The 14,677-nt window shown below is 43.6% G+C and overlaps 1 protein-coding gene across 1 annotated transcript in view; it reads right to left on the reverse strand.

Moving 5' to 3' along the window:
* LOC147749185 (uncharacterized) overlaps window positions 1–14,677 on the reverse strand; it is a 76,948-nt gene that overhangs the window by 16,077 nt on the left and 46,194 nt on the right. The window contains exon 4 of the mRNA XM_086929548.1: window positions 5,853–5,975. Coding sequence (XP_086785674.1) covers window positions 5,853–5,975 — 123 coding nt within the window. The remainder of the gene's footprint in view (window positions 1–5,852; window positions 5,976–14,677) is intronic.

Raw genomic sequence — 14,677 nt, forward strand, 5'->3', positions numbered from 1 at the left:
AAACACAATATATGACATAGAGACTGCAATATCTTTTTTTATCAGAACAAATAGTAAACAGGCTTTAAAAACACTGAATAATTATTTTAACAAACATTTATCTTATTTTAGGACTAACACTCTAAAAATGATGGACTGTTTTAGGTAGCAATAACGGGAAATACATGATAAAGCATCATGCCAATAAATCAAAAGTACTATAATAATAACATACATAAACTGCATCTTAATGACCATGAGATGTATTACAAAATAGGTCTACAACTGCTTAGTCTCTTTGTATATTTTGTTAAAAAGTTGACCTCTCCAGTGAAGTTCTGAACTCTCAGAGGCCAAAGAGTTGAGGATGTGTGGCACTTCCATGCTGTTCTGTTTTGTACTGCCAGCATATCGGACTGCATGTTGAAGTGGATACATTGCTTAACTTCATCTTTCTTTATGGGAATGACTGGGTCCCTGAGACTCCTCATGGCTCCTCCCAAAGTGTGCCTGGGTAGGTGTGCTAGCTTTGCACCGCTTCCCAAAGACATCTTCTGGGATCCAGTTTGCCTTTGTCAGTGCTTAGTAATTTGACAGAAAAACCTGGACAAAAGTGGTCCCTCATTTGTATGGGGCTAAACCTAACAAGTGGTTTAATGCATCTTGACACACTGAGGGGGTGAAATGGGTGTAAGTACAAACCTTGTTAAAAAAGGACCCGCACATGCCTTGGCAGCATCTGCTGCAAAACAGAAGGCTCAATGGGGTGCAAAAAAAGGAGCTAGCACCACCTATTTCCTGTGCACTTTGCTGATCTAGGGCCCGATGTAGGTAAATCCCATTTACCGATTTTGAAATACCGAATTTTACCGATTCAGTATTTCAAAATCGGTAAATGGGATGTAGGTCCCAACATCTGGATTCGTTACCGAATCCTTAAAGGGTGCAGGGGGTGTCACTTTGACACCCTCTAGCACCCCCAAAACGGGCATGTGTGCAATGTGGCACACAGACATGCCCTAAGGGCACGTCTGTCTGTCACATGGCACATGTGTACATGCACAAATGTGCATGTACACAGGAATCGGTATTTTACCATGGATTTGTATTCCATGGTAAAATACCGATTCTGTAAGCCATGTGCCAATAGAAAATTGGCTACCCACATAGCATTTTCGGTAATTTTACCGAATCGGTAAATATTACCGAATCGGTAAATATTACCGATTCGGTAATTATTACCGAATCGGTACTTATTACCGATTCGGTAATAATAACGATTCGGTAAAATTACCGAATATGTGCACCTACATCTCCCTAGCCCTTTACCGATCGGAAACGGCCGAAAATTGGTATTTTCGGCCGATTCCGATCGGTAAAGGTCTACCTACATCTGGCCCCTAGTCCATGAGGTGAAAATGACTGGTCAGGTCTAAACTGGGGTGGCATGGTGAGCAAAAGCTTGATGGATTTAACCCAGATCCCTTGACTGGGGTGAATGTTTTGATTTTTTTCTGCATTCCGTCCAGCAATAATTGTGTGTTTTGTGAAAAGAAATGCGGTTTCATCTCTCTCTCCCTTTCTTTCTCTCTCCTTTCTCTGTTTCTCACACACATACACAACTACACAAACAAACACATACGGACATGAACACACATTTCTGTGTGCACGTCAGGCACTAAAATAGGCAAGTAATTCTACAAAACACAAATCAAAATCTACAAGACAGCTTTGCTTTTGAATCTATAAGTCTGTTACATACAGATTGAATATATTTTGTGTTCTCAGCTCTTGCCTACATGTGGAATCTGGGCTCGCATATGATACTTGCTTGTCAACAGGCTTGTGAAAAGGCAGGTGCCCACCTGATAACACAGCTATTAAAAACACTGTGCCTGTTTCTATGATTTAGGCAAAAGCTGACAGTACTAGATGATGCAGACTATCCTTTTCTGAAAAATAATTTCTTTTTTTTCTACTTTATTTCCACCTTCTTTCCTTTCTTTCTTTTTTCTTGCTTTCCTGTCTCTCTTTCCATTTCCATTCTCACTGTATTTTATTCCCTCTTTCTTGCTTTCTCTTGTTCTCTCTCGTTCTCTATCTTTCTCACTTTCTTCCTATTTGTTTGCACTATTTCTTTCTTTAACACTTTTTGTGCAACCTTTTTCAGTTCTACCTCTTTTATCTTCTAAGCTTAATTTTTATTCTTGCTCTTTTCCCTTTTTTTCTCATTTCCATCTCTATTTGGTCCTTTTCCTCCATTTTCCCATTCTTTGTCTCTTTCTTACTTTTTTCCCCCTCTTTAAATCTCTTTATTTTTTCTCTTTTTCTTGGCATATTTCTTTTTTCCAACTAATTCCTTCTTCTCCACCTTTCTTTCTCTCCCTGTTTCTCTCAGTGATTCTTTCCTTTGTTCTTTCATTCTTTCTTTTTCTCCCATTTCTGTGTTTCTTTTTTCCATTTTTATTTTTATTTCTTTCACCTTTACTTGATTTCTCTCCTCTCCTTCTTTTCTTTTGTCCTATCTCTGTCTTTCTCAATGTCTTTCTTTCTCTGTATTTTTCTCTTGTTGTTTCCTTCTATCCCTCCTTTTGTTCAATCTGTTTTCTCTGCCTTCACTTTTCCTCCTCTGTTATTCTTTTTCTGTCTTCCTCCTTTTGTTGTATTTACCTGTTGTTCTTTTTTCTTTCTTTTTCTCCTTTCTTCATCCCCTAGTGACCTGATCTCCTTCATTCTTTTTTCTTCTACTTTCGTTCTCTTATTTTTTCCTTTCTTTCCTTTCTATTGTTTTCTCGTTGTCTTTTTCTTTCTCTTACCTTCTTTCGCTACTCTTTCTCTGTTGTGCTCTTTATTCTTTCTCCTTCTACCTCTTCCTTTGTCATGCCTTCTTTATTCTTACCCTCTTTTCATTCATACCTTCACAGTTTGATTCTTCGTTTTTCGTTTCTTCTTAATTTCTTTCTTCCTTCATTTCCTGTATTGTGCTCTTTTCTCTAGTAATGTAGATATTCACCTTTATTTTGCGGTCTTTCTGAATATCGCTTCCTCTTTCCTATTTAATTTGTTTTCTTTGTTTCTTGCCGTTTCCCCCTAATTCTTTCATTCTTTCCTTTTATTTTCTTTCTCTTCTCACTTCCTCTCTTTTTTCTCTCAGATCATTGTCTGTCTCTCTTTCTCTCACTCTCTCTAATTCACTCTCTTTTGTTCTTTCAAGGGCAAAGGGACACAGCTGATCCCCAAGGATCCCAAAAGTAAACCTTTGCAATGCATCTCCTGTTCTATTAATACTTTATGTTCCCTGTATCTGGAATGAGGTACTCTAGGGGAAGTATTTAAGTTATTTGGGGGCAGATGTATCAACCGTTTTGCGACTCGCAAAGGCCAAAATTCGCAGAATTTTGGCCTTTGCGACTTAGCAAATAGTCATTTTGCATGATTTAGAATGTATCAAGAATTTGCAAATTAAGAAATCGCAAAGATTTGCGATTCCTTAATTTGCCACAGCATTTAAGGAATCCCAAATTTTGTGATTCCTTAAATGCTATGTATGAAGCATTTTTCTGTTGCGAATTTTGGTTAAGGAATCGCAAATTACCACCAACTTGTAGTTGATGGTAATTTGCGAAGTCCTCAACAAATGCACAATTTAAAAAATTTTAAGGTGGCATGTGACGCGCACACATGCCCATGGGGCATGTATGTGCGCCATATGCACACATATGTACATTTCAGTGGTGCAGCAGGGTGTCTTTCAGACACCCCAGCACCCTTGAATTAATTCTCAAATTGCGATTAGAAAATTGCGAATTCGCAATTTGAGAATTTGTTCAAAATCATTCCTATGGGCCTCCTGGCCCATAGGAATGCATTGGAAATTATTCGCGAATTTGCAAATAAAGAATAATAAGGAATCGCTAAAAAATAGCGATTTTGTACATACATTCCATTTTGCGAATTCTAAATAGCGATTCCCAAAAAATCGCTATTAGAATTCGCAAATTGGAATCTTGATACATCCGCCCCTTGGTATCTATGTACATGTATAAACTCCCTATATTAGATAGTAGCTCAGGAAAGGTTGAAGACACCTGTTTTAAAGAGTGCTGACGGCAGTGTAGGCTGCATGTGGTGCTGAAGGATGTACATGTTAGCTAGTCGTACCTGATGTAGTTGCAAGAGTGTAGAACAGCAAACATTAGGAAGTAGGTTTCATGTATGATGTAGGTAGTGAAGGTGTGGTGTGTAAGTGCAGTGTAGGTGCAGGTTAGAGTTTAGCTGGTGATGTCAGATGTCCCTAAACATGTATCAGAGTGGCATGTTTACACTAGTTTGTATTGCAACCTGATGTTCACTGCACTCATTCTATAGAGGCAGACCATTTGAGGCACACTATTACTTCCTTCCTCAGGACACGCCTCATTATCAATATAATAATTCATCCCTATCAACTCTAAATTACCACTACACCAGAATAAAGGACCTAGAAGGATCACAGAAAATAACATGCAAATACTAGGTAACAAAATGATTAACTGTTGTCTTGTGAGTGCTTTCTGTAGAGAGATTCTCTACTAAAACTCTGAAATGGGAATAATAGAATATTGCACCCACAATAGTATCAGCAATGGCAACAAAAAAGGCAGCACTTTGTATTTTACTCCTCCTTAAAGGAAATAAATGAGAAACTGGTGTGTAAATGACAAAACTGTTTGGAAAATGCCATATTTTATAGTTAATTACTTTTCTGATTTTATTATCCATGTAATGGTTTTGAATAACCATGCACTTTACAAATAAAACTTACATACTTAAACTTACTCAGTTGAAAAGGTCATTGTTAAAAATAATGTGTGTGCACACAGTGATGCGTTAAGCGTTTGCATTTTAATTGAAATAGAAATACTATGACTGCATTTTACACTATGTGAAACCAAATATACCTTTTTACTGCAAGTACTACTGGACTAGCATCTAATATATCGTATAGGTCCACCTGACATAATCTGATGATGCAGAAGCATCTGGTGTCAATGCATAGTTATTCTGCTCTGCCTTCAATGCACATGCCCATGCACAAGATCAAAGTATGGCCATACAAACTGGATTTTCATATGGTGTACCTGCCTGTCTGAGTGCTACGGATTTACCCGCTATCACCCCTTATAATTTTTAATCTATCATCCTATGCCACATTCTATTGAAGGTGTGGTACCAGAATATCTTCGTCAGTATATTGTCTGAAATAAAAAATTTTAACAAACGTTGTACAAAAACGTTTTTGCCACATTTAGGACATGATGGTGATGTCAAATGATATTCTATATATAATATTCTGATATATAGTCCTATTGATTATTACATTCCCACCCACTGTAAAACTAAGTCTGTGCTGTCTTTCAAAGAGCTGCCACATTTCTTGCAGCTCAATGAGATCTCCAATCTAACATCCTGTGGTACATCCTACAAAATCCCTCCTATTCCCATTGGGTAAAAAATGTGACTTTTTCATGTCAAGAAGATCTTGCTATTTTGTATGCCTCATTGTATCTCCCATGTACTACTTTTGCTGGGCTCTTAACTCACATCTATTGCAGAGACAAGTTAATCTTCCAGTGCTAATTATTGCAGATACTCTAAGAGAGCCATCTGTATAACCCTGTTAACCATCCAATCACACCTTTGCTGGTTTCTATACTGGCTGCAAACCATGACGGAACTATCTGGGATACCAAAGGTCTGACTGAATGATCAGCAGTAATTCTGCTTTGCCGTGTCAGGAAAGATGCAGTGCTTTGCAGCCCCTGCCCGAAGGTCCTGAGGTTTTCCATGACTGAGTGAATGATCACCATCTGTCAGTGAGACCCTTTGCTTACCGAGCCTGTCAGGATGCGATCCAGAGTGTCAGCTGTCACAAACATGGTCCTCTTTGTCACCTCCCTTTGAGTGATGGTAGTATACATACAACGTACAATGGCTAGTTCCTGCAGGGGTGTTAACTGGGAGAAAAAGCACATTTCATACATGTGAACAACAGGATGAATCAGGGACTTATTCACAAAGTGCAACATACTACAAAATGTTTCCCCAAAACCTATATCTGAAGACCTCTCTTATCTTTTTTACAAGGAGATATCTACCCCACATGTACACCTACCGTTTTGTTCTACCTGTGGGAAGAACAGGGGTTCCTGGCTGGAAAATGGGAACTCTTATTACAAAATGATAGAGGTTTAGGAAAAGGTAAGGAGGGGAAAAGGAAGAATTATTGATGTGTTTAGGAAGAGACAAACATCCACCGCCAAAGGCTTAAGCTTCTTGCTATTTACAAACTGTACAAATGTTATTACTTCAGCCATACAGGTCATAACGTAGTTACAAATGTTTTTCGGGCCATATCTGGAGAAAGTGCAGTCACACAAGGCAAACTATTGAAATTGCAACACTATTCCATTGCAAATAATGGAGATATAAATGAATGTTAAAATACATGAACTTATTTTGACTTTTAAAACCTACGTATATACACATATAATTGTGTGTGTGTGTATATATATATATATTACCAACTGGTGGTCGCCAGTAGGTAGTTATAGTTAGGACCTATTTTCCATAGGAAATCCGCAACATTCTATTTGTGGGCTCCATATCTATGTGTGGGCTCCATATCTATTGTGTGGGCTCCATATCTATTATTACTTTTTAATGCAATTCTTCATGGCCTCCCAGCACCGTCCACGTGGGCTGGTGCAGAGATCATTCCGATCTATAAAAAAGGGTCCCCCATTGAACCTGCAAATTATAGGCCAATTAGCCTCCTTGATGTTACTCAAAAAATCTTTGCAGGGGTGTTATTAGAAAGACTACAGGATTGGATGGAAGACTGTGATGTTCTAACTCTGTTGCAAGCAGGCTTTAGAGCTAAAACTTCAACTGTAGATCAGCTGTTTAGCCTTCAGTTGATCTATTGGAAGCATGCGGTTCGGGAAGGTGGGAGCCTGTATCTTACCTTCGTGGATTTGAAATCAGCGTTTGATATGGTGGACCGTGACCAGCTGTGGAGCATCCTGCTGGACATGGGAATTCCACCATATCTTTGTTTCCAACTTAAACGCCTCCACGCGGGCACATACGCTAGAGTAAGATAAGACAAGAATGGCCAACTAACAGCCCCCTTCCCTGTCGGTAAGGGGGTGAGGCAGGGATGCGTGCTTGCGCAGAGCCTCTTCCTAAACGGTTTAATTGAAGATCTACTTGCCGCCAAGGATTTGGATTCCCCTAAAATATCATTCCGCAAATTTCCCGCACTAATGTTTGCGGATGACACCCTGCTCCTCTCGAAATCTCCGATGGGGATGCAGCGAGTGTTAAAGGAATTTAGGCAGTTTTGCAAAAAGAGGAACCTTGTAGTAAATATCAATAAAACAAAATATATGGTCTTCAATGTCAATTCCACTAACTGCCCACACCCAATGATGGATGACAGGCCGCTCGAGCGGGTCCATATCTTTGATTATTTGGGCCTTTCCCTAAATGATAAAATGGGTTGGGGTCCCCAAATCAACAAGGCCAATCTGAAGCTAACCCAGGCAATTGGGGGAATCCTAAAAGTCCAGAAGAGTTGTGCATTAAAGGTCATAAGCCCACCGCTAGAAATATACAGAGTCCAATGGGTCAGAATTGTGGGGGCACAGTCCATCTAATGCCCTGACCCTCACTGAAAATAGGTTCATTAGACAAATCCTGGCTTTGCCAACAAACACACCCCTAGTACCACTAAGGATGAATTTGGGTATCCTCCCAATGGTGGATTTAATCTCGTCCCGACCGTTGCTTTATTGGCAACGGCTGTGGAGTACACCAGAGTTGAGACACTATAGGGAAGAACTAAAAGCGGTAATGTCATCACTGGGGCTGTGTTTAGTATACCTTGGTTGTCCTTTGTTAGGGATTCTTTTCGAGCTATGGGCATGGAGGACTTATAGATCACTACCGAAGAATCTTGTCTAGCCATCCCTAAAAAAACTTTAGCTAAAGTAGTGAAAGAGTTTAAATTGACTAGCCTTATACAGGCAGTCAAAACTATGAGTTTAACACATGGGTTCTTGGATTTTAAGTCACATTATCAATTTAAGCAGGTGCTAGATTTAATACAGCCCCCATTAGCAAGGAAGTTGTTTCTGCAATTTAGATATGGGACGCTCCCGCTCTATGCAATAACTAATAAGTGGGCGGGCTCAACCCATTGCCTCTGTCCTGGATGCCTAGTGGAGGAGGAAACAGTAATTCATGTATTGTTCTTATGCTCGGCATACAAACAGGCCAGGTCTAAATGGGTTATACTATTGTGCAGAAAACTGGGCATTAGGAACCACCATGAATTCTTTAGGATCCTAAAATCTGACACTGACCCAGTTTATGTTGCTTTACTTTCGAAATTGCTCCTTGCTATGTGGTCTAAACGAAGGTATTTGTTAAAGACTGGCACTTAGTTTTGCTTTTTTATTACCTGTGATTCTCCACTCTGTTATAGTTAACCCTGCAGCAAGGCATCTGGAGTTAAATCTATGTGAGAGATAGAGTTCCCTCCTCCCGGCTGGTCCACTGACAATGGACGTTTTAAAAGATATTGGGCGTTTTTAATAATGTTCTTATATGCTTTTATTGTAAATTATATATTTTTTTCAAAAGTATTTTTATTGGCATTTCTTTGTAAAACACAGAAAAAAGGATGAAATTACGACAATGCCGCGCATCTCCCACACAGGGGTTAGCTGTGAAATTAGAGCCCACCTTCAACCCACCTTACCGGACCGAACTCATTTCAACCAGGCCCCAGGCACATCAATTAGGGTTCAAATAGGTGCAAGCTTGACGAAGAGGGGTGCCTCCCGGCTCGCTGGGTAAATGCACAACCAGTGGCAGGTAGGCCAGACCCCTGCAGTGCTAATCAATCAAAGTCTGACCGGTATTGTCCAACATAAAGTCAATAACCATCCTCTCATGGTGGGTCAAAGGCGAACATCCTCGCGTGGCACCCTGGTGGGGTTCGCCATGAAGAAGCGATCAGCGGGATACACAGTAATGATAACAAAATTAGGAACCCCCCCCCATCCCTCCTCCACAACCCTCCCCCTCCCCCATGGTGGTAGCAACTCGTAGGTACTAAAGACAGGCGCACAGTGTGAACAGATCACAGTTGAAACAAGTGGAGGGCTCTAACACTGGCAGGACACACTGCGGAAGGCAGTCCTTTGGAGAGGAAAGCAACCAAGGGGCCCCAGCGGAATTCAAAATCCTTAAAGTCGTCTAGGAATATGTCGGCCATTCTTTCCATACTTAATAGCCTCCAAAGGCGCGAGTGCCAAAGAGAGATGGCCGGTGCTTCCCTCTGTTTCCATGCAGCAGTGAGGGTGAGCTTGGCAGCCCCGATGCTGAGCCACATGATCCTCTTGTCCGCCCTAGTTTGATGGTCGAGACTAGGATCACGGAGACCCAGGAGGGTAGTGGCTATCGAGGTAGGAATGGGGTACCCCAGCATCTCCTTAATGTGGGGCAGAATTTCCTCCCAAAATGGTCGTATGATAGGGCAATCCCACCATATGTGCTGGAAGTCTCCCAAAATTCCACACCCCCTCCAGCATCTATCTGAAGTGTCGGGGAATATCTGTCGCAGGTTGGCCGGGTACAAGTACCAGTCCATCATGGTTTTCATATGTGCCTCCCTTAGTTCCACAGAGTGGTTAAACTTAGCTATATCCGACCATAAGTGTGTCCATTCCGTGTCAGGAATATCCCGTTGGAGCACCCCCTCCCACATGGATATGTAGTGAGGCCGAGGGGAAATGGCGGTGGAAAGAAGGAACCCATAAATAAAGGTGATAGCGCCCTTTATGGAAGAGGATTTGGTCATAAAGGCTTCAAACTTGGTGAGGGGATGTGTAGCTGCTTCTCTCACCTAAGGAGATAGTGCCCAATGTAGTAGCTGTGTGTGGTGGTAGCGTTTGGTCTCCTGAACCCCATAGTCCCTCTTACAGTTGTCGTAGGTGAGTGGGTCCCAGTTATGGAAATGATGTGTTAGAGCTAAACAGCCCCCTTCCCTCCAAGTATCAAAGGGGCCCTCCGTCATTGCTGGTTGGAAATCAGGGTTAAAGTGCAAGGGAGTGAAGGGGGAGGTGAATGTTGTCTACCTTTCGTCCCTGTAAACCGAGTCCCAGACCTTCAACGTAGTGCTAGTGGGGGTACTGAGTTACACATTTTTAGGTCTGTCGCTCTTGGCTAACCACACTAGATCCCAGATCGTCCTTCCCGCTATGCTTTGATCCATATGGAGCCAGTGTTTTTCGGATTCCTTTTGCGACCATTCTACTAGCACTTGGAGTTGCGCAGCTTTATAGTACAGGTGAATGTCAGGTAGTCCCACACCTCCCTCTTTCCTTGGTTAGCGCAGGATGGTGAAGGAAAAGCGCACACGACCCCCCTGCCAGATAAACCGTAGCATCATGGATTTTACTCGTCGAAAGAACTCCCTGTCAAGGTCAATAGAAAGAGCCTGGAATAAATAAAGTAGTTGGGGAAGAAGAGACATTTTAATCGCGTGGACCCTCCCCAACCATGATATGAACATGGGCTTCCAGCGGTTCAGGTCGGTCTGTATCTGGGCGAGAAGTGGGGGAAAGTTGGCTGAGTAGAGTTTCCCCAGTGTGGGGGTCAAGTGGATCCCCAGGTATACAATGGAGGAGTTGGCCCATGAGAGACGTGTTGATGACTGCAGACGGAGGACTTCAGAGTGGGGTAGTGTGAGGTTCAACACGCATGATTTGTCATAGTTAACCTTGAATCCGGCAACCGCCTCGAAGCGCTCCAGTTCCGTCGGCACGTGGGGGAGAGAACGGCCCGGGCCCGAGAGGGAGAGGAGGACGTTGTCTGCAAAGAGCGTGAGTTTGTGTGCTTCCCCAGTGAAGGGTAGGCCTTGAATATTGGGATTGTCTCTCACTGCCATCGCTAGGGGCTCTATACTGAGGGCGAAGAGCAGGGGAGAAAGGGGGAAACCCTGTCTAGTGCCCCTGGAGTGCTCAAAGAAGGAGGACGGGTGCCCATTTACTACCACTCTGGATCTAGGGGAGAGGTAGTTCACCCGAATCATCGTCAGAAACCTTGAGGAGAAGCCGAAGGCGGCCAGCGTCTGGAAGAGGAATCCCCAGTCTACCCGGTCAAACGCTTTTTCAGCGTCGAGCCCCACCAGGACCGCTGGGATTTTAAACTTGTTGGCTTTTTCGATCAAATGTAGTACCCGCCTCATATTGTCTTGGGTCTGGTGACCCTTGATGAACCCTGACTGGTCTGGGTGTATGAGAGCCGGCATCAGGTCATTGAGCCGTCGGGCGATGATAGAGGAATAGAGTTTTGCATCCAGATTCAGGAGGGCTATTGGCCTATAAGAGGCGCACTTCTTGGGGTCCTTCCCGGGTTTGGGTATGACGGATATCAGAGCTTCCGCCATTGTGCCCGACGTCTCCCCCTCGCTTGCCAGGTTGTTAAATAATGCGCCCGTCCGCGCCAGCTCCGGGCCAAGGGCCAGCCATGCTGCCGGTTCCCACCCCGCACAGAGGCAGGTCTGGACTAGATCACAGCTTATTGATCTTGGAAAGTCAACTTGCACTCCCTCAACACCATGCAACCTCTCTCTGACTAGCCCCCTCCTGTTTAAATGTCATAGCTGCCCTTTTTCGTTCTCCCCTTACACAAAATGTCCCCATGACTCATTAGTTAGTCATCCCACACCCATAAAAACATATTCTATGGGATTGGTAAATTGTCGCTCTTTACCATGCCACGCTAGTGACATTTGGTTGCTGTTGTCTTCCATGTCCTGGGACCTACTGTTCCTGACTGAGACATGGATTAAAGACTCCTCCAACCCAGACATTTCCCTTGCCTTGCCCCCGAGATACCGCCTTACAGGTATAAGCCGCGAAGGCCCCAAGACGGGAGGTGGAATCGCGGTAATCTTACAGACTCACCTGACGATCACGTCGAGAAAAATCACAAATATAGGGCCCATAGAGGCACTATATTTCTCCATCTTGGACACTACTACAGCCATCTTGTCAGGGATCCTGGTTTACAGCCCCCCTAACACCCCACAGTCTGCCATTTCTGAACTATAAGCAGTCACCGCAGATCTGTCTCTTAAGCACCCTCATTTCACGGTATTGGGAGACTTTAACCATCACGTAGAGGTAAGTGGCTGCAGCCGCGCCACCCATCTCCTCGACTCCATGCAAAGTATGAATCTGACACAAGGGGTTGAGGCCCCACACATGTTGCGGGACACACCCTTGATCTAATCTTTTCTAATTGTACGAAGCTTAAAATTCTTCCTTCCACACCTCTGCCATGGTCTGACTATTCCCTGATTCCGTTCGAGGTGTCCTTACCCCAATCTCCTAAGAAGGAATCTGCCATCAGAGCACAAGGCAGAAAATGGCACAAGATCTCATGTACTGCCCTAGAGAAATCGTACAATAATAGCTCAGACTCACTCCCTGACGATCTCAATGGAGCGGTTCTTACATTTAATAAAGATCTCATGAACGCCATTGAGAAAGTCGCGCCCCTACAGACCCTTACCTCCCTCAGATCTAAACCTTCAGCTCCCTGGTTTACCCTGGAATTAAGGGAAAACAGAAGCAAATGTAAAAAACTGGAGCGCCTATGGCGTCGGACCTATGATCCTGCAACCAAATCTCTTTACAGACAGGCCCTTAAAGAGTTTCATAAACTCAAACGTAATACCATGAGTGTATACTTTGCAGAAACTATTGTCAACGCAAAAAACTCCACTAAGGCCCTCTTTACCATCGTTAAAGAGTTCACCAATCCCACGGCTCTGTCCGCTCCCGTCATCCCCTCCCAAGCACTTAGCGAAGGCCTATCTGACTTTTTTGCGGAAAAAATTGCCAATATCACGGCAACAATCCTTCAGAATCGTACAGAAACCACCTTAGATTCTGAAACCACCTGCACTAAAGCATTTACAACTTTTAAACCACTCACCAAGGAGTATGCCCTGAATCTATTTCTAAAATGCAAATCAGGCTCACCATTGGATCCAGCCCCGGCTCTGATTCTGAATGAGATTGCCCCACTAGTTATTAACCCCCTGCTTGAAATCTGGAACTCCTCCTTATATTCAGGTGTTGTCCGTTCCATATGGAAACACGCGTTACTAATCCCCATTCAAAAAAAAGCCGGTGTAGATCCTACATGTTTGAGCAACTACCGACCGATCTCACTCCTACCCAAGCCAGCCAAAGTGCTCGAGAAGGCGGTACAAGAACAGCTGTCCAACTATCTTGAGTCAAATTCGCTGTTCCACGACTCTCAGTCAGGATTCAGGCCGGACTTTAGTACCGAATCAGCACTACTAGAAGTGTACGAGTCGATTCGTAAGTGCACGGATAGGAGAGAGGATGCCATACTGGTCCTTCTCGACCTATCCACAGCATTCGACACCATCTCCCATGAAACACTACTCACACGCTTGCAAGAGGTGGGAGTTGGTGGGACCCCTCTCGCCTGGGTCAAATCATTCCTCTCGGATAGATTCCAACAAGTGATGCTGGGCTCCTTCTTTTCCACCAAGAAACCGTTGACATGGGGGGTTCCACAGGGATCTGCCCTTAGCCCGCTCCTGTTCAATGTATACCTGAAGCTTTTGGCAAAAGTGGTGGAATCATGGGGCGTCAGAGTGATCTTCTATGCTGACGACACTCAGCTGGTGTTCTCCTTCAAAGATCATTCTGAAAGCTTGTTGCTAAATTTTCGCCCCTGCATGGTGAACATCGCCACCTGGATGTCCTCTAACAATTTAAAACTGAATACAGATAAGACAGAAGTCTTATTTTTTAACCAGAAATCCCCCATCTCTTCCAGCCTCTGGTGGCCGGCTGAATTAGATCCTCCCCCTGTACCTGTCCAAGCTGCTCGCAATCTGGGCTTCCAATTTGACACTGTCCTCCCCTGCAAGACCCAAATTAACAAAGTCACAGCATCTTGTTTTGGAAAGCTCCGCATGATTAAAAAAATCATCCCTTTCCTGCCATTAGACTCACGCAAGACAGTAGTCCACACCCTCATAACTTCTAATCTGGACTACGCAAATAACCTGTACGTTGGAGCCCCGGCGTATCTCATCAATCGATTACAGACAGTACAGAACTCAGCGTCCAGGCTGATCTGTAATATCCCATACCGTCATTCCATCTCACCCCATCTGATCAAACTCCATTGGCTCCCAGTGAGACTACGTATTCAGTTTAAATCCCTTACCCTTACTTTTAGAGCTCTTAATGGCCGAGGCCCCCCCTACCTGAGACACAAGCTGAAGATCTCACAGGCATCCCGAAATCTCAGATCTAACCATCTCCGCCTTATGATCTGCCCCCGTTTTCGTCTAGCGCGAACGGGAGAAAGGGCCTTTGCAGTAGCCACCTCCAGACTGTGGAATCACCTCCCAACAGAACTGAGATTACTGACTTCTGAGCCTCTGTTTCGGAACAAACTTAAGACCTGGCTCTTCTCTCTGATCTAGCCCACTCTTTTCCTCCTGAACCCCTCTGAACCTCACAAGATATTGTCTTCAGCGCCGGGACACCTCCGTCGGAGGTAGCTGCGCGCTTTACAAACTTCAAAATAA

The sequence above is a fragment of the Lissotriton vulgaris genome, chromosome 1_1 (assembly GCF_964263255.1).
Source record: "Lissotriton vulgaris chromosome 1_1, aLisVul1.2, whole genome shotgun sequence".
Classification (NCBI taxonomy): domain Eukaryota; kingdom Metazoa; phylum Chordata; class Amphibia; order Caudata; family Salamandridae; genus Lissotriton; species Lissotriton vulgaris.